Source organism: Condylura cristata, unplaced genomic scaffold (assembly GCF_000260355.1).
Source record: "Condylura cristata isolate star-nosed mole 26May11 unplaced genomic scaffold, ConCri1.0 scaffold00029, whole genome shotgun sequence".
Taxonomy (NCBI): Eukaryota; Metazoa; Chordata; class Mammalia; order Eulipotyphla; family Talpidae; genus Condylura; species Condylura cristata.
In genome coordinates this window covers 26,442,913-26,460,530 of record NW_004567130.1, presented here as the reverse complement: position 1 = coordinate 26,460,530, position 17,618 = coordinate 26,442,913, and the positions used below count along the sequence as shown (strand labels likewise).

The window sequence follows — 17,618 nt, the reverse complement described above, 5'->3', positions numbered from 1 at the left end:
TGTTCACAAAGCTTCCAGTATTGTGTTTTAATCTTCCAGTGTTTAAAAACAGAAAAATAATTCAATTTAAAAAATCAAGACCTAACTCTTTGCTGCCCAAATTCACCTGTCTACACCCCCAGAGATCTGCATTTTGGTGCCCAGGTTTCCACAGCAGTTTCTCCTCCAGAACAGTCTGCCCCACGCACGGGACCAGGCCTGCTGTGGGCCTCGGCCTCAGCACGGAGCTGCCCCACCACAGACCCAGCCCGCTAACCCTGGCCCGGTTTCCTCCTGTAGGTTCCCCGGACTCGCGCTACATCCGAGTGGAGACCTGTATGTTCATGATCAAGCTGCCCCAGTACTCCTCCCAGGAAATCATGCTGGAGAAACTTCGATGTGCCATTCACTACCGCGAGGATCCCCTAAGTGGCTGAGGGAGGGGCGCCCCGGGGTTAGGCTGTCACCACGGCACCATCTGCGGCTTGGGGAGCCTGCCACAGTGGGCACATCCCCCCGGGCCCTGTGCAAGGAGTCGGCGACTTTTGCTTTTGCAAACTTTTGTCTGCATTCCGGGGCCTCCTGGAAGACTTAGCCTTTCGTATTTGTACGTTTCGTGATGGGTTGGTTCTTTTGCTGTTTGTGATATGTTTGTAGGATAACTTAGTTCCCAGACAGTTCATGTCTCATTTGATCTCCTGGACATTGTCCCTCGTGGCCACCAGATTCTGATGCCACAGGGCCCTAGTTGGTTCCACATCACAGAACCGCCCGACAGGAAGTTGGTAGTGAGGTGGCCTTGGCCACACAGAGCGTCCCTCCCCGCAGAGCATCCCCACGACGAGCCTGTGGCCTGCCCTGCCCCTCCTCCCTCGAGCCGGAGTTGCCCCAGGACGCAGCCAGTTCCCAAAGCTGAGGACACACACCGGGAGCTTCATGTGTTTATCTTCCAGCTGTGGAGCCTTGTTTATGGTCCAGGTTTTTCTGAGGAAAAAGCCCACAGTGGTTCATTCCTGCCTCCCCCGGCCCCCTCTGCTCTCTGTTTCTGCGGGTTCCCTGGCCTGACAGTCCCCCACTGAGTGCTGCTTGGCCATGGTGCGCGGGACCCGGCCAGGTGCCTCCCGGCTCCAGGAGCTGCGGGCACCCGGCGGTGGACGGGCCGGGGCTCACGGCCTTCCGCGAGGCTCGGGCAGGGCATGTCCCAGCTTCCCCACTTGTCCTCGCAGCAGCATCTGTGGTGCGAGGAACGGAGGACGGGGCGGCGAGCCCCTTTCCAAAGAGCTGACTGAGGTGCTCTGCGCAGTCCAGGGTCTCCTTGCTCCACTGTCGGGGCCTGCCCGCAGCCCCTCGCCACCCCGCGTGTGCGCGCCAGGCTCGCCCGCCGCCCCCGCGCGTCTCTGCCCCAGTGGGTCTCCGTCCAGGGTACTTTGTTCGGGAGCAGCACGTGCCGCCTGCTGGCCCCTCACGTTGGGCCTTGCCCTGAGTCACGGCTGTACTTACTGTATGATATTGTGAATACCGCGGCTCTGAGCGAGGGCTGCCGCGGGCGTCGGCTGAGAGCCGCAGAGCCCGCGCCGAGCCGCTCCCGCCCCACGTGGCCTGGCCTGCTGGAGGCGCGGGCTGGCTGTAGCGTTACCGTTTGCATCCGTCTCCTCCCTGTTATTCTTAGGCAATGCGTAAGGGCCATTATAAAGGAAAGATCCCCCAAACCGAGGAGAAGAGTAATCGCCCAGCTGCATCAGTCACATTTGATCGGGGCCGTCGTAGCTGGCGAAGGCCCACCAGCAGCCCTGCTCGCGAGGACCGTGGCTGGCCGCCGCCTCCCGGAGGCCACAGCCCGCTTGCTGGGGTACACCAGGATGTAGCCCCGCCAACAAGGATCCTCTTACTTCATTCTGCGCCGTGGAAGAGCCTTTGGATATATTAAAAGTGGTTTTTCCTCCCTGTATTTTCAATCCCCTGGCCCTTCCGCACCACCCCTACCCTCGAATGGACTCGGAGTTCCGTCAGCTTCCTCCCAGGAGGGCGCGGGGAGCTTGCGTTGGCCCATCGTTTGACTAGACGACAGCTGTGAGTAAGATTCCTGCTGCTAACAAGACTGCTTCTCTCGGAGAGCACATTGAGGTCCAGACAGATCCCAACCGTGGCCCTAAAAAATGTGTGCTGTAAAGTTACTTGATGTATATTTATTATAATTATTTATGGTTGCATTTAACAAACTTTTCATTCAATCTGATGCTATTTACACCACTGCTGTGTAAAGGAAGCTCACTACAAGAAAAAAGTTGCACCAATAAATAACCTTCATCTAATTTTGATTTACCCGAGGAGTTGTGTGGTCACCTACTCTCACTGAGCAGACGCACGCAGATGTGCCGCGGGGTGGCGAGGTGGCGGGAAAGCAGTGTTCCGGTGATGTCTGTACTTGCCATGGTTCTGCGCCACTGCTTACAAACCACCCATCCCCTCACTGACCCCTGAAGTCTGACTTTCATATAGAAAGGATGGCTGAAGGGCTGAAATTCTAGGCCAAGCCTAACTCCCTGCCTGCGTGCTCTGCACACTTGTAGAGCTCACCGCCCGCTCAGGCCTTCCGCACTCTGTTGTACTGGAAACATCTGACCACATTTAGACGCCTCCGCTCCACTGGGCATAGGGAGTGGCATGGAAACACAAGGAGAGGTAAAGACTTGCGGAGCTCAGCACGCTCTGGCCTCTGGCACAACTGCATCCCCACCCAGAGCCCTGCGATCCAGTCAGAAGAATCCCGATTGGATCACCACCTCCTGTTCCCTGGCCATCCTCACCCAGGACCCTTAATCCCCGGTCTCTTGACTCCACCATAAATGCTAACTTCTAGTAGCTGCCTTTGTTATAGGAAGAGCAAGAGCCTTCTCAGATGAGGATAAGTAACTTTTCTTTTCCTGTTGCTTCAGAATGCTAGAAACCAGGAACAACTACTCACAGCAAGAGAAGACCACTGTTAGCCTGAGAAGCTGGGAAGAGACCTCAGCTCTGCTCTCCAGCCACGGCCCTCTCCCTTTTAAGAGCTGCCACTTAAAAAATAAGTACATTCATTTAGTTACTTTCTATTCTACATAAAGATAGGCTCAAAAACTAACCCTTGTAGCTGATTGTAGAACTGAGACACCAAAGTGGGGGACTGAGGGGGCTGGGAGGGAGTGGGGATAACAGTCTGTGGCAGTAGACTAGGGGTGATTGGAGGTAGAGGTTGTGGTGGCAACCTGATGGGGGTACCCCGATGCTACCTCAGATAAAAATAAATTTAAAATACTTTCAAAATTACAGCATCCAGTATTGAGAAGATATTCATCCTCATTGGCCACCAGGAAAGCTCAAGTTAAAAACAATGAGGCATTGCTAGAGAGACTGTACCCTGCTGGGGAGCCCACTCCCCTACCCCACTCTGTGGGACGGAATCCACAGCTATTAATTTGGTAGACAGGTACCACGCAACACATAACCCCTCTGGCCAGCAGTTCCACTGAGGCATAAACGCAACAGAAATACATACTTATATGTTCACCAAAAAGCGTGCACACGAGGCCTCACATCAGTGATGGGAGTTGCCAAAACTAGAAACCTGTCCCCTCAGCACAGGTATACCCAGGAATAAATGAACAGACTTGCCACATGCAACAGTGAGGAGGGGTAAGAAGCAAAAGAAGCCAGACATAAGAGGAGCTTGAAAATGGACAAAAATAGCTGATAGTGGTGAAATGTCAAGATAGCAGCTGTTCTGGAACAGTCATTTTGGCCACTGGGCATTAATGGCTAGAGGGAGAAGAGAGAGCGTTCCAGTGTTGTTTTTTCACTTGGGTGGTCATAGGTATGTACACTGCCATGCACTTCTCTGTAGTGATGTCATTGCAGGGGTAAATTTTTATTTAAAAGAGAAATACACCAAGAAATACAAGTAAACAGTCCTTTATGAATTCAACAAGAAAAGATTTCCATCCAGAATTTAGAAAGAATATTTAGCAGAAGTACATCATGGGAGGCAAGCTTTGCAGCATCCCCATAAGTTACAGTATAAAGGGAATTAGAGTCCCCCTGCCCCAGGGAACGAGTAGGATTGGAAATTCTTGAAAGAAGAAATTCAGGTCCTCAGCACTGTTCAGAAGACCTGAGAAAGTCCTAATTCCAGCCATGCGCTGAGTTTACTCAGCAGGCTTGAAGACCTTTCTTGGCATTAATCCAGCAAAAAGAGCTGCAGATAATGGCAGCTGGTGAAATGCCAGCCTCTTGCCCTGCAGGAACAGGTTGAAGAGGGTTAAGCATATGGACAGGTGGTGAAGAAATACCTAAGGCTTGACAAAGCATCTGACATAAAATACCAAAACAAAATTAACCCCCAGGACATAATGCAGAGAATAAATAGAATTTTACTGTGCAAGAGTAAATTGTCCCACAAAGTCAAACAAAAAGAAATATGAAAGAAAATGATTGATTTAATAAGGGGGTCAACATCCAACTAACTGGATTTCTACAGAGATAAAAATCAAAACAATAAAAATGCTGAAAAGTCTAAAGAATGAGTTTCTCAACAAAAAGTACTAAGTTTCTAGGTATTTGAATGGAAAAAGGATCTACAACATACAACGTGGAGAAATTTCAGAATACCAGGGAGAGACATCAAGGAAAAAATTCATGCAAATCAAAATGGCATCACTTTATGACAATCTAGAAAGGTAAAGCAAGGCTTTCAAGAGACTTCTTTAGCCATCCCCCCACCACCACCACCACCAAAAACAGCCTTACAAAAAGGTGGTCACATGACACATGTATGGTTCTCACAACACTGGACACCAGCCCATGAAGAACGGAAATGTCTGAGAAACAGGGAGGGCCCCACCGCTGTCTTGGCTGATGTCCAGGTAGTTTTCAAACAGCAGAAAAGGGAGAGGAAACCCATGGTGGAACCTGGCCTCAAACGGATGTCTTCCTTAGAATGTCAAAATAATGAAGGAAAGGGGGAACTCGAAAATCCCACTTGAATAGTGATTATTCAATCAAGAATCAACATAGATGTTGAAAGTAGTCAATGAAGGTTTGAAGAGGCAAACAGGACACTTAGTCTCAGAATCTCTCTCCACCAAGAGAAAAAGTCTCTTTACGAACCATACGGACTGTCCTTTTGCATGCTGAAGATCAAGCAGTAGTGACGTGTGGTGTTGAGAAGGTGGCACTTTCCGGGTTTGCTGGGTGCAACCCAAATCTCACCACAGAAAACACCGGCAATCCTAAGCTGTGGGGCAGTCTACAAAATAACTGGCCTATATTCCTAAATATGTTAAGGTCACTGAAAACAAATCTGAGGAATGGTTCCAGATGAAAGGTGGCAAAAAGAGGACTTGTTGAAGTGTAACACATTATCTTGCACCAGAGAAAGACAGGTGTTTTTGCTTTAAGTTATTATTGGCAAGACTTGGTTTTGGTAAAATTGGAATGAGGTCGGAAAAGAGGGTAGGAGTATATCCATGTTGGTTTCCTGATTACTGTGGTTAAAAAGAGTTGGAAGAAGAGTGTCACTCTTGGGCAATACTTGCTGAGGTCTGGGGGGAGGGGCGCTAGCTGCAACTCCCTTTCAAGTGGTACAGGAACAAATGCCAGGTCGGAGGGTGGCACCAAGACCATACTCGAGAAGAGTGCGGCGGGCCACGTGTGGAGATACAGCAGCAGACACCAGAAGCAGCTCACAGAACTGACAGCTGTGAACTTTGGGGGAACTTCAGGGGGAAGAGGGGAGCAGAGAATTATCTTTTTAGCTACCCTTATTTACTTAATTCGACGTTTTTTGAGAAAGTCTACTCCTTGCAATTCATTTAGGAACTAAGACAACATAAGGGAGGCGCACCAAAGCCCACCGCTGTTTTCCTTGTCTAATCCAACCAAAGGGGAGGGAAAACCACCTTTACTGTTAGGTGTACCCCTCCGTCCTCCTAAACAAGATAGCCTGCGTGGCATATCCTGCACTGTTGATGTGAGGAGCCTTCTCCAAAGTCCCTGGGGGTTTAGGGACAAAGTCAGGGGGTTTAGGGACACTCGGAAACACTACAAGGCTCTCAGTCCTTGTGGCTTTTTACACCTGCGACAATCACACAAGGAAATGAATGAAGCTGAAGTATATATTCTTTTTTGGTCTAGATTATTTCAATTCAGATGCAGACTTAAGTCCTGGTGCTGCAGCACTGAATGAGCTGCCAGCCTTCTGGAAGTCACTCCTTCCCACCTACAGTGCGCAGGGCAGACCCTCCTACCTTTCCACCTCATCTAGGCTGCTGAGACAAAAAATCATGCGCTCAAGATGATTTAAGATGCGCGATGGTCCGCTGCAGATGGGAGGCGCCGAGCAGCAATCGTTGACCTGCCAAGATTCAACTCCTCTCAGGACTGAGGCTCCTGAGCCCGCTGCATGGCTCCAGTCAGTCCGAGGCGCCCCCACACCCACCCTAAATCATCAAAAGCCACTGCTGTCCGTTTCCTTGAAGTTCCACATGGGAGAAAACTAGATCTTGAATGTCTGGTGCTCTCTGAATGAGGACCACGCTGTCCGCTGGGAGCCGGAGAGCCCAGCCCCGCCTCCCCACACCACAGCTCCGCCTGCAGCTCCCTCTGCTGCCCCGAGGGCTCCAGAGTGCACAGAAGGAATCACAGACCCAGCAAACTCCAAGTACAAACTTTATTTCTATTACAAGGATTATTAATAATTATAATAGCAAAATAAGAAACAGAAGGGGGCTGATACTTGGTTTTCAAAGCAAACTGTGGAGTTTTTAGAACTCAGTCCTGATCAGGGGTGAGCCGGGCATGGCCTCAGCAGGGCCAGGGAGCTCTGGACTTCTCCATCGGAAGGCAGTGAAAATCAAGGAGCCCTGCTCCCCAAGAAACGGGGCAGTGATGCCCATGCCAAAGCAGCAGATACACTCACCACTCATCGCTAGCTCAACTCGCCAAAAGCCTTGTCGCTGATACACATTGCAACTGTTCTGAACGCCTGACAGAGCTCCTCCACACTCAAGCCCAGGAGGGCAAGAGGGCTACTGACAGGTTCCCAAATTTAGGGCTCTGCAGGAAGTGGTGGGTGGGAGGTGTCCAGAGCCCTCTCCTCCTCCCACCAGGGCCACAAAAGGCACCGGGAAGTGGTGGTGACAGTGTATTGAAAGATAAGCCCTGTGGACCGCAGGCCTTCCCTGGAATTGGAATTTCTCTGGTGCCGAAAGAGCCACTAAAGATGTAACATTTTTCAATGGGCTGTTAACCCTCCCTCAAGTCCCCAGATTTCCACAGCACAATCTCAAAAGACACAAAATGGCCATAACCTAGAACAAGTTAAAATCCATGAAGTCTCCCCTGCCCAGAGCCCGAGAGGTGGGGCCCGCACTGTGGCAAGCTCCGCTGTGCAGGGCAGGCAGGAAACGGCACTCAGGTGCTCCGCAGACACATCACTCTTCCTCCTCCTCTTCCTCCCTGTCTCCGTTGCCTTGCTGCTTGGGCGTTTTGGCCTGCCGAACAGTAGAACCCAAGGTCTGCATGAAAGAGAAAAAGCGGCACCCCTCCCCTAGAGCCTGGAAGTTTCTACAGAAGCCTCCTCATCACCACTAGGACAGACACCAGTCTGATGCTCCGTGCCAGCCCCACCCACTCCGCATCCTCTGCGCATCGGGAGCTGGATCCTGGTTACCTTTGCAGTTCTGTTGTGGTAGTTGAGAGCAGTGGGGCTGACCTGGGAGTTCTTGCCACCTTCACTCCGACCTCTGAAAAGAAGTATGGGAAACAAGTCCCCGAGAGGCTCCTGAACAAAAGTCAGGAAGCTCAGAACAGAAGCTAGCACTAAACGAAAGCAGTCCTCCCCCGGCAGACAAAATAAGCAAACAGAAAACCCAGAGAGGAATAGAACATTTCAGAATCAGGCCACAAGACAAAGTCTGCACAGCCCTCCCCCGAAAACAGCACTCTGGAACCACTTCCGGACTACATTTCCAGCCACCACTTTTTACCTTGCTCCGTATCTTCCTGCAGGCCCATGGGCGAAAGAGGGCACAAGGTTTTCCGGGTAGGGGTTTCGACCAGGGTGAATCACTGGAACATGCCCTGGAGCCACAGCCCCATTACGGCTATTTCGACTCCGTCCCCGGAGGTCCTGACTGTCTAGGTTGTTGAGCTTCAGTACACGAGGGGGACTGGGCTGGCACCCCAGTTTGGAGCCTGATGTGGGTGTGGACAGTCGGTTACAGGTAGCCGTCATATTGTTAATGGGTCTGCTGGGGGGCAGCGGGTAGGCGGACCCTTTAGCCATTTCCTGTTTGACATCATCCATGTAACCAGAAGACAGGTCTCCTGAAAAAACAGCACCGCTTTAGGGATAAGCCTGCTCTTGCTACTAGTGCTAGATTCAGGGCAAGAACAAAAAGATTCTGGGGAGAAGACAATGGCCCCACCCCTACAGGCTGCTGGGAGCTGGAACCCGCCCCCCCTCCAGGACAGGGTCGGGAAACACTTTATCCACACTATACACTTGTTATCTGAGTCCTGAAATACCCCCCCCCCCCGAGCTAACTCACCAATGGCATACAAGCAACTTTGAGAAATAATCTCTCATGTGTTTTGTGGGTCTTGGTTATCAAAACCAGTTAATTTGCATAGTTATGAGACTCTAAAATAACATTAGTATGGTTGAATAAGCATATTTCAGCTAAAATCAGGGGCCCAGAGCAGTCACAATAAGGTCAATAAATTATTTGCAAGGAATCCATTTAGTGCAGACGGGTCTCTGAGCACCCCTATAAACGTGTACTTGGTCTGATACAGGACAACAAGCAGCCTCAAGGGAGTCCCCATGAGAGCTCAGTGTGCTTGGCACATCAGGACTAGGTGGTCCCAAGAAGGCAGAGTGGCAGCTAAGAAGCGGGAAGCAGGCTAGAGCCAGCAGCAGCCTGCGCCTCGGCTTAGCCCTGGCTAATACCCTGGTGTCTGACACGCCTCTTGGGCAGCTCTGGTGAGGTCCCTCGAATCTGAGACTCCTGTCTAGGAATTCCTCCCATCACATGGTGGTTTGCTGTGGCTGGGCGCTGGTCACACTGGTCCTAACAAGAAAAACCAAAATTAGTACCTCTGAGCCAAATAATTCCTGAGAGAACCATTGTTGAAGCAAAGGAAGGAACAGCAGTTTGGCACACACTTTATCTTGAGAGGGACCTGACAACCTGGGGCCAAGAGGAAGTACACCCGAAAGGAGTCATCATTCCCCACCAGCACCCAATGCAGTGCCAAAAATGCTCTCTGATGTGTGCAGGGATAAAGGAAGGGGCTGGTCTGGGGAGCCCAAAAAATAGGTCTATACTTTGACCACTGCGTATCTGCATGGTTATTATTTATTGTAGTCTTTCCTAAGGAGACAATAAGCAGTTATTTATCTATTACTTCTTCCCAAAACAGAGATCTTTATTACAGAAATGAATGTGTGGTGTTCTAGCAACAGCTGCAGTGGCAGCTGCCCGTCACAAACAAAATCAGGCAGAAAATGTGTCTCCCAGCACTGACTGGAATCCTAGGAACTCAGGATGTCTGGCCAAGTCCACCTTTACAAACGAGCTCATGTGGAGATCAACCATCAGGCCAAAGCCAGAACTGGGCCTCCTGGACCCCTGGAATGCAAGATTCAAATGCTACCATAAGGAAGAACCCGCCTAGACTCCTACCTGATGATGGAATAGCACCTCCTCTTCCAACTGTACCCCACAGAATTCACACGGGATGATGATGCTGTCCTCCACTGGGGGTGACTTGCCCAGGCCCATCAAAGAGTCCAACTGGTTACTTGCAGCTTGCTGCAGAAACTTCTGGAAGATGACATCAGGATCCTCTACCCTTTTCGGGGAAGAGCTACCCATATTGAGTGAAGGTAAGGCACATGAAGGGTTACAGCTTGTCTGTCTCAAAAAAAAAAAAAAAAAAAGTTTAAAAAACAAAGGTTTTAATAACTTATGTTCCTAAAAGATTTTTTAGAAGTCACAACATTTTAGTATTCTTACTATTGAGGAAAGAGACTAAATATGAAGGAACACTCACTTTACTCTTAAACATTTGCATGTTGTTTCAATTCTTGGGTTTTGTTTTTTTCACTATGTTCACTAAGAAAGCCTAAGAAGATTCAAGATTCTTCCCACACTCATAAAGTAAAAAACGTCCAAATACTCTTCTATCCCTGAATAATTAATTTTCCTATGCTGTCCCTAAATCAAACACAAGATGCATTCAAATATTGCTACTACTCCACTCATGAGGGGAAGGTGTGTTCTACCACCCAGAGCAGAGACTACGTGGTGGTATGGAAATGCCAGCCCGGATGAAGTCAAGTCAGTGTGTTTAGGGGAAACCTGGTTTCCTCCATCAGGCAACCTGGAAAAAAGAAATCATTCTCTAATCAGCCCTAAATGGCTCAAGAAATTTTAATCATTCAGAAATTAGAAAAACCGAGAACCAGGCCCTCCCTGTGGCGCATTCCATAGTATTGGAATGCAATACTATGAAGCCAACCTCGGGTGCTTCGGCGTAAGTTCAATCCCTTGGAGACAGCAGCCCTCTCCTGTCTCCCCTGCTGTGCCCCTCAGCAGTGGGTTTTGTCGATCTGCCTATTCTGCTCCCCACTCTGTCTCTGGTGAATCCTCTCACCACCCCTGCTCCCCTGGCCTGTACCCCAGTTCTGTATGCATAAATAGTAATCATAAAAAAAAAAACCCGCCAGAACCTGTCCACAAGGAACTTAGTGTCATGGTGCAGATCAACAGGGAACCAGGGTTTCAGGCCATAGAGAAGAGGGCACAGGATTCTGAGGCTGCGCACAGGCGCAACTCATGACCTGGCCTTCTTCAGAGCATCAAGTCTCGAGGAGAACGCACCAGTGAGCCCTCCCTGAAGCCCTTGTGCATCTCCACCTCCATGCTTCCGTAAGTGGAGTCTGGCTCCTTGGTCCTCAGCTAGTGACAGATAGTTTCCATTGTCAAAGGGTAGAGAAAGTCTGAGGAAGGCCCGAGGCAGTGCACGCTGCAGACAGCTCACACACAGGGAGTGACCAGAAGCATGTGTAGATTCTGGTCAGGTAGGAAGACAAAGACTGAGGAAGTGTTCTTGGCGCTGATCCTCAAGATTCCCATCCCATCTGGTGGTGGAGGTCACATCTAAACCAAGCCTATGAGTAAGGGGTCTGCGCTGTTCATTGTGGTGAGGTGGCAGGAGCAGAAGGCTATACACCTTCCAGGCATGAAGAGTAAAGTGCAAGAGACCCCGACCCTTGCAGGGAACTGCCACAATTTCAGTACAACTCCAACAAATCAAAATGCAGCATGTCACGAAACCAAATCACAAAGGTTCCGTACAGATACACACTAGCGCCACAGAATGGAAGGAACCGGGCCTGCTGGAGGAAACATGACTTGTTCTTAGAGGGAAGGAGGCTGAGTTCTTACACCCACCTATCAATCACACTGTGGTTAAAAAAAAAAAAAGATGTCGCTGCTGTGCTCACCACAGGCATTGTATTAACAAAGTTGGCACAAGACTCTCTGGCCTGCAACCTCAGCTCCACCCCACATGTATTACTTCTTAAAGCATCCAAATAATTGACTACGCACCTGGTGGCCAATCAACAGTTCCTCTGGGTAGAGTTCCTCACAAAATTCACAAGGCAGCATGGTCTCGTCAGCGTCACCTAGGGGTCAGGCCACATAGACAGACTTAGACTCACAATGACAAAACAACTTGATTTTAACCTTCTACACTCCATATAGAGTTTACATTAAGCTTGACTTCCTCTGACATGTCTGACATGTAGCCTTTTGGAAGACTATACTGGAAAACATCTGAAAGATAAACTCTAGGCCAAAAAACATTCTTAAACTGCTTTCACAAACTTTTGATAGTATATTAAAGACTGTTCAGGTAATATGAGTATCTTGGTGCTCTCTTACCCTCAGGTGCGACTAACTGAGAAAAATCTAATCTTGTCAGTATTGCTGATCCTTGTCAGAGAAATGATCTGCTCTTAAAATCTTCATCTGTCACTGGGTAAGTATTATTATAAAATCCTGTAAGTTTATTAAGCTTGTGACAAAAATTCTCTGACTCTAAAATTGTTAATTCTTTGATTAAAGAAAAATACGGCAGTTCTGGAAAGGATTTTTTTTATTCTAATAGTTTATTTTTACGTCATTTTGTGCCTTTTCCCATCTCAGTTGTAATCCCCATGGACTTTCCATCACCAATTCACTGGTGCCATCACCACAGGAAAGGACTATTTTTTAAAAAAGATTTATTCATTTACACATACAAGGGCGGGGGGGGGGGAGCGAGAACAAGCCACAGGTGTGGGGGTGAAAGGACTCACCAGAGACGGGGAGTAGAACAGGCAGAATGATGAAGCACACTGCTGAGGGGAGCAGCAAGCTAGACAGGGGAGGCCTGCCATGCCTTGTGGGTCACCGCCCTGACCAGGGATTGAACTCGTGCTGCAGTGGCTGCAGACTGCTTCCTAGTGCTGCACTTTAACCTGTTGAGTTACCAGGGAGGGCCCATGGAAGGGACTCTTAAGACACCTGATAAAATTATTTTCCTTAGCCCACCATGGTAGCTCAAAGGGTTAGTAAGTCTCAGTGCTAGTAGGCTGTCAGCAGCCACTGCAGCATGACCCTGATCTCATCCCCAGCCAGGGAGCTGGCCCACATGACACAGACCTCTCCTGTCTTGCCTGCTGCTCCCTTTCAGCAGTGTGTCTCAGGGGATCTGCCTATTCTGCTCCCTGCTCTGTCTCTGCTGAATTCTCTTACCCCTGCACCTCTGGCCTGCACCCCAGTTCTTATATGCAGAAATAAATCTTTTAAGAAATTATTTTCATTGTGAAAAGAAATATTAAAATGGACTGATAAGGGTAAACTGAAACTATCACAAGAATGGTGACTTTTCAGCATGTATGGATTAACAGGACTGTTCTAAATATGTAAGACTTCTTAAAGTCTACTATTCAGACTTAGCCAGTGAATACCAGACCATTCTAAAAAAAATTATGCAAACATCCATGTCAACTGCTTCACAATCAGATATTATGGTTGTATTAAAGTCTGCTACTATTTACAGAGGCTACTGACCACACTCTGTACTCAGAAAGTCACAGGAAGGAGTCTGACAGTACTCTGGAAATTTGGTTTGTCACAGAACCAAGGAAAACTGCAGAGCTTACAGGAAACGTGGACTTAAGAAAACTGCTAACAACAGATTTGCTGCATGGTGGCTAAATAAACTGAGAAGGACTAATCTAAATTTTATAACTTAAAATACTAGTTTCAATCTTTTGCTTTTTATTTCCAGAAAACTTCTTTGAGCTATATTCATCTTTTCATGGGAACCGAAAATTTGCTTTTTTCTCTCTGCCACACCGAAAGGTGAACTTCATCGTAAGTCCTCACATTTCTCATGGTAATATGTTTATTGACATAAATCCAGTAAGGCCTCTAAGCCCCAACAGCCCCAGTAAAACTACTGAGCAAGTGGAGAGTGAACATGAGAGGAAGGTAAGGACGCGCGCCCAACGAGGTCTTGGCTCTGAAGAGAAGAGAGTCTCTCCCGAGGGCAGTAACCAGAGCGTAGTTGCTACCTGGGTGTAAGCTAGAATCTAGATTTACATATATTCACATTTATGATTTCCAAAAGCCTAAAGCCAAACTTTTAAAATGATGGCAGTCGGCAGTAACCGCAGGTGTCCGCTAGAAGCATGTACAGATGCTCCCAGGGAAACTCCAGAACTAACTGTTATGTGGCTAGCTGTGTATTTCCACGCACACAACTCATAAAAAGCTTTCATGAGATAGAATTTACCTTTTTGGTTTGTTTGCTTTTCCAAACTTATAATTTTTAAAAATTGTCAATACTTGTGTGTATCCACACACAAATACAAATACACACACAGAAGCAGCAAATAATAGCAAAAAACATGGTCTTTAGCTATTTTACTTTCCATGCACAAAAGAAAAATAAGTATATTTTACATTTTTAGAGATGTTTAAAAAAGGAGTTGAGGGCCCTCCCTGGTGGCGCAGCAGGTTACAGCACAGCACTGAGAATCTAAAGCCGCTTCCGCATGAGTTCGATTCCCGCCTGCCCCAGAGGTGACCACTTGGCGGCAGACCTCTCCTGACCCCCCGCTGCTCCCCTCAGCAGTGGACTTCGTCGATCTGCCTGTTCTGCTCCCCACTCTGTCTCTGGTGAAGCCTCTCGCCGCCCCTGAGCCTCTGGCCTGTACCCCAGTTCTGTATGCACAAATAAATCTTAAAAAAAAAAAAAGAGTTGGAATATGACCACCTGAGGTATAAAAAGGTATTTTTTTTTAATTATGAGTCACAAAGGACCAAAAAGAATTCAGATAGAACCAAAGAAAAATAGTCATGAAAACCTCACATTAAATGACAAATTGGATTTTTAAATATTCAGAATGCCGCACAGAGGACAAAGAAATGAAAATTGTAAGCACCGAGCAGGCTAATTTCACACATTTAAACAGAATTCCAGCAGATGAAGCAAAAAAGAGAAAACAGACAATAATAAAACAATCACTGAGAATTTTCCACATAGAAGAAAAATACTAAGTTTATGAATCAGAAGGCCAGCAAATTCCCAGAAACTTAAAGCAGAGAACTCATCAAGAAACTGCAGAAACCCGAAGGCAAAAAGACCTTAAGGTAAGCCAGAGAGAAAGGACATGGCACCACAGAGTGGTAACAACACCCACAGATGACTCTCCACAGCCAACAACAGAAGCCAAGAAATACATCAAATAATTGCAAAGAACTAAGACACATGCCAGCAACCAGAAAAATTATCAAATGTGGAAACAAAGTAAATATATTTTCAGACAAACCAATATAGAGAATTTATAATAAAGACTACCATAGTGTACCTAAAGAAGGAACCTCAGAAAGAAAACTTAATCTTAGAAGGAATTTCTGAGAAGCAAGAAGGAATACATGAGCAAAGGAAATGGTAAACGTAATAAAATGCTAAATATAAAGGGTAGATAAGACAAGAAAGGTCTATACCATAGCATTAAAAAGAAAAGAGAATAGTAACACATATCAGTGGTGTTTATTCAGTGGTATGATCTGAATTCTAAGGCTAAATATATTAACTGGGAAAAGAGTGATAAGACTGATTAAATTTAGTCTTTAAGTTAAATAAACATAATAAAATTTCCAAGGCAAGTATAAAAAGTATAAAGACAAATTAATTCCAAAGGAATTTTAGAAGAAAAATGAAATTAAACAAGTAAGTCAATAAAGGAATCTAAGAAGCAACAAGGAAAATATAAAGGAAACGTCACTGACTCTAGTCTCTTGTCCCTACGAAGCTACTATCTTTCATGATACCAATCTAAATACCCTAGTGAAGTCTAGCTGGCAGCCTGGTGAGGGGACTCTCCCATTAAAAAATACTAGTCAGGGCCCTCCCTGGTGGCGCAGCGGGTTACAGCGCAGCACTAAGAAGCTTAAGCCACTTCAGCATGAGTTCGAGCCCCACCTGCCCCGGAGGTGACCCACAGGGCGCGGCAGACCTCTCCTGACCGCCCGCTGCTCCCCTCAGCAGTGGACTTCGTCGATCTGCCTGTTCTGCTCCCCACTCTGTCTCTGGTGAATCCTCTCACCCTCCGCATCTCTGGCCTGTACCCCAGTTCTGTATGAATAAAATAAATAAATCTTTAAAATAAAAAGTCAGCTTGGGAAAGGCTTTCTTTGAGACAGGGGCAAACTACTTGATAAAAACAGCATTTTAGACAACAGCAACTATTTGTTTAAATAAAATCAACAACCTAGATCAAAGGAACCAACAAGAAGGAAAACTGATCATCAGCAACACAAAAAGTTGCCTAACAAATACAGAAAAAGAATCCAAAGTCAAACATGCAGAAGCCTTGTTCTGTTCCTAAAAATTCAGAATCTTCTCACCACCACTGCTTGCACCTCTGACGTGTACCCCAGTTCAGTATGCATAAATAAATAAGTCTTTAAAAAAAAAAACAGGGAAAGGGGAAAAGTTCTTTAAAGAACGACAACAAATGTAGAACGAAGGACAGAAACACCAAGATTACCATCTTGCCATCACCAAGTCGTACTGCTGCAAGCGAGAAGTACAATGAGTGCTAACGGCTATCAATGTCTCTGTCCTGTTCTTGATAATTTCAAAATAACACCTTGAATCTACTAAGCATGAAGAGTAATAAAGATACTGACAGACCTCACTTAAATGATGAACAGATCAACCAGTACAGCACCGTACTAAAGCCACTGCAGTCTAAACATGGGGAAACATCAGACAGACCTAAACTGCAAAAGAAGTAGTAGTCTGCAAAACAACTGACCTGGACCCCTCAAAGGAGTACCAAGATCCTAAAAGAAAAAGGTAAAATAGGGGAGGTGGAATAAACTGTACAGGAAGCTAACAATAAATGCAATGCATAATAATCCTCGTTTTTTAAACAAAATTTTGCTTTAAAAGATAGTATGTACCAACAGGGAATGTGGCGTTGTTATTTACACAGGAAATGCCCCTCTTCTTAAAGATACATGCTGAGGTAGTTATAGGGATAAAATGTTGTACTTTATAGCTCAGTTAAAGGGACAATATATACTCACTGCACTAGCCTGACAATTTTTAAAAATAAAATATTTGGAAAGTCAAAGAAACCAAAAAGGCAAATGCTGTCTCATGAAAACTTAATTTTATATTAATTATATAGCGTAAGACTTTTAGAAAAGTAGCAACAGAGGCTAGTGCGGAACATAAACCTACCCTTCGTGTCAGTCAGGGCGTGGCGGCCATCGTGGGGCTGGCCCGCCTCACATGTGGCCCTCCACAAGTCCTGCTCTACCACACTGGGGGCCTGGCCTTCATTTTGCAGACTTAAGGCCAACATGAAGTCCAAGTTTGCACGGTCTTCACCACCCACTTTAGGGGGCTGTCGGCTTCGATTCCTTTCCTGCCTTTCTTGTTCTTCCACTGGAAAAGAAACCACCAGTCCTCAGAAATATTAGAAAACTGTCATCCCGGGGCCTTCCTGGCAGCACAAGAGGTTGAGTCTCAGCACTAAGCTGCTGCTAGTCGCAGCCACTGCAGCCAGTTCTATCCCCGCCAGGGAGCTGATCTACATGGTGCAGCAGACCCCTCCTGTCACATCTAATGCACCCTCACAATGTATTTCAGTTAGTGCACCTGCTCTGCTCCCCATTCTGTCTGACCCCTGCACCTCGGGCCGGTACCATAGTTTTTGTATGCATAAATAAATCTTTTAAAAAGAAATACTGCTATCCTGGCTTAACTCCCAGGAAATATTCAACTGGCAACTGGACAGGAACAGGAGGCCTACCACCCCTCCAGTTTCCAGATAGTCCAACTATTAAGTCTACCATGATTTTTTTTAAAAATTCTATTGTTATTCTAATAGTTTTATTAATAAACAATATTATTGTATTGTAACTATGAGACAGGTACTATGCTAAATATTTTACATATATTTCCTGCATATACCTCTAGTGCAGGCCCCAGCTCTCTCTCTCTCTCTCTCTCTCTCTCTCTCT

The 17,618-nt window shown here is 46.9% G+C and overlaps 2 protein-coding genes across 7 annotated transcripts in view; one reads left to right on the top strand and one right to left on the bottom strand.

Moving 5' to 3' along the window:
* The window catches only part of HECTD4 (HECT domain containing E3 ubiquitin protein ligase 4), a 120,290-nt gene extending 117,989 nt beyond the window's left edge, over nucleotides 1-2,301 (top strand). For all 5 annotated transcript variants that reach the window (XM_012730933.1, XM_012730931.1, XM_012730932.1 and 2 more), the window contains exon 75: nucleotides 280-2,301. In XM_012730933.1, the coding sequence (XP_012586387.1) occupies nucleotides 280-416 (137 nt within the window). In that variant the 3' untranslated portion in view covers nucleotides 417-2,301. The remainder of the gene's footprint in view (nucleotides 1-279) is intronic.
* A 4,375-nt stretch (nucleotides 2,302-6,676) lies between these two features.
* Nucleotides 6,677-17,618, bottom strand: part of TRAFD1 (TRAF-type zinc finger domain containing 1) — a 21,160-nt gene continuing 10,218 nt past the window's right edge. The window contains exons 6-12 of one of the 2 annotated variants that reach the window (XM_012731192.1): nucleotides 16,834-17,040; nucleotides 11,634-11,710; nucleotides 9,702-9,932; nucleotides 8,966-9,086; nucleotides 8,001-8,340; nucleotides 7,685-7,757; nucleotides 6,677-7,529 (exon numbers count right to left, since the gene is read on the bottom strand). In XM_012731192.1, the coding sequence (XP_012586646.1) occupies nucleotides 7,446-7,529; nucleotides 7,685-7,757; nucleotides 8,001-8,340; nucleotides 8,966-9,086; nucleotides 9,702-9,932; nucleotides 11,634-11,710; nucleotides 16,834-17,040 (1,133 nt within the window). In that variant the 3' untranslated portion in view covers nucleotides 6,677-7,445. The remainder of the gene's footprint in view (nucleotides 7,530-7,684; nucleotides 7,758-8,000; nucleotides 8,341-8,965; nucleotides 9,087-9,701; nucleotides 9,933-11,633; nucleotides 11,711-16,833; nucleotides 17,041-17,618) is intronic. The other variant, XM_004690796.2, reaches the window with a different exon arrangement.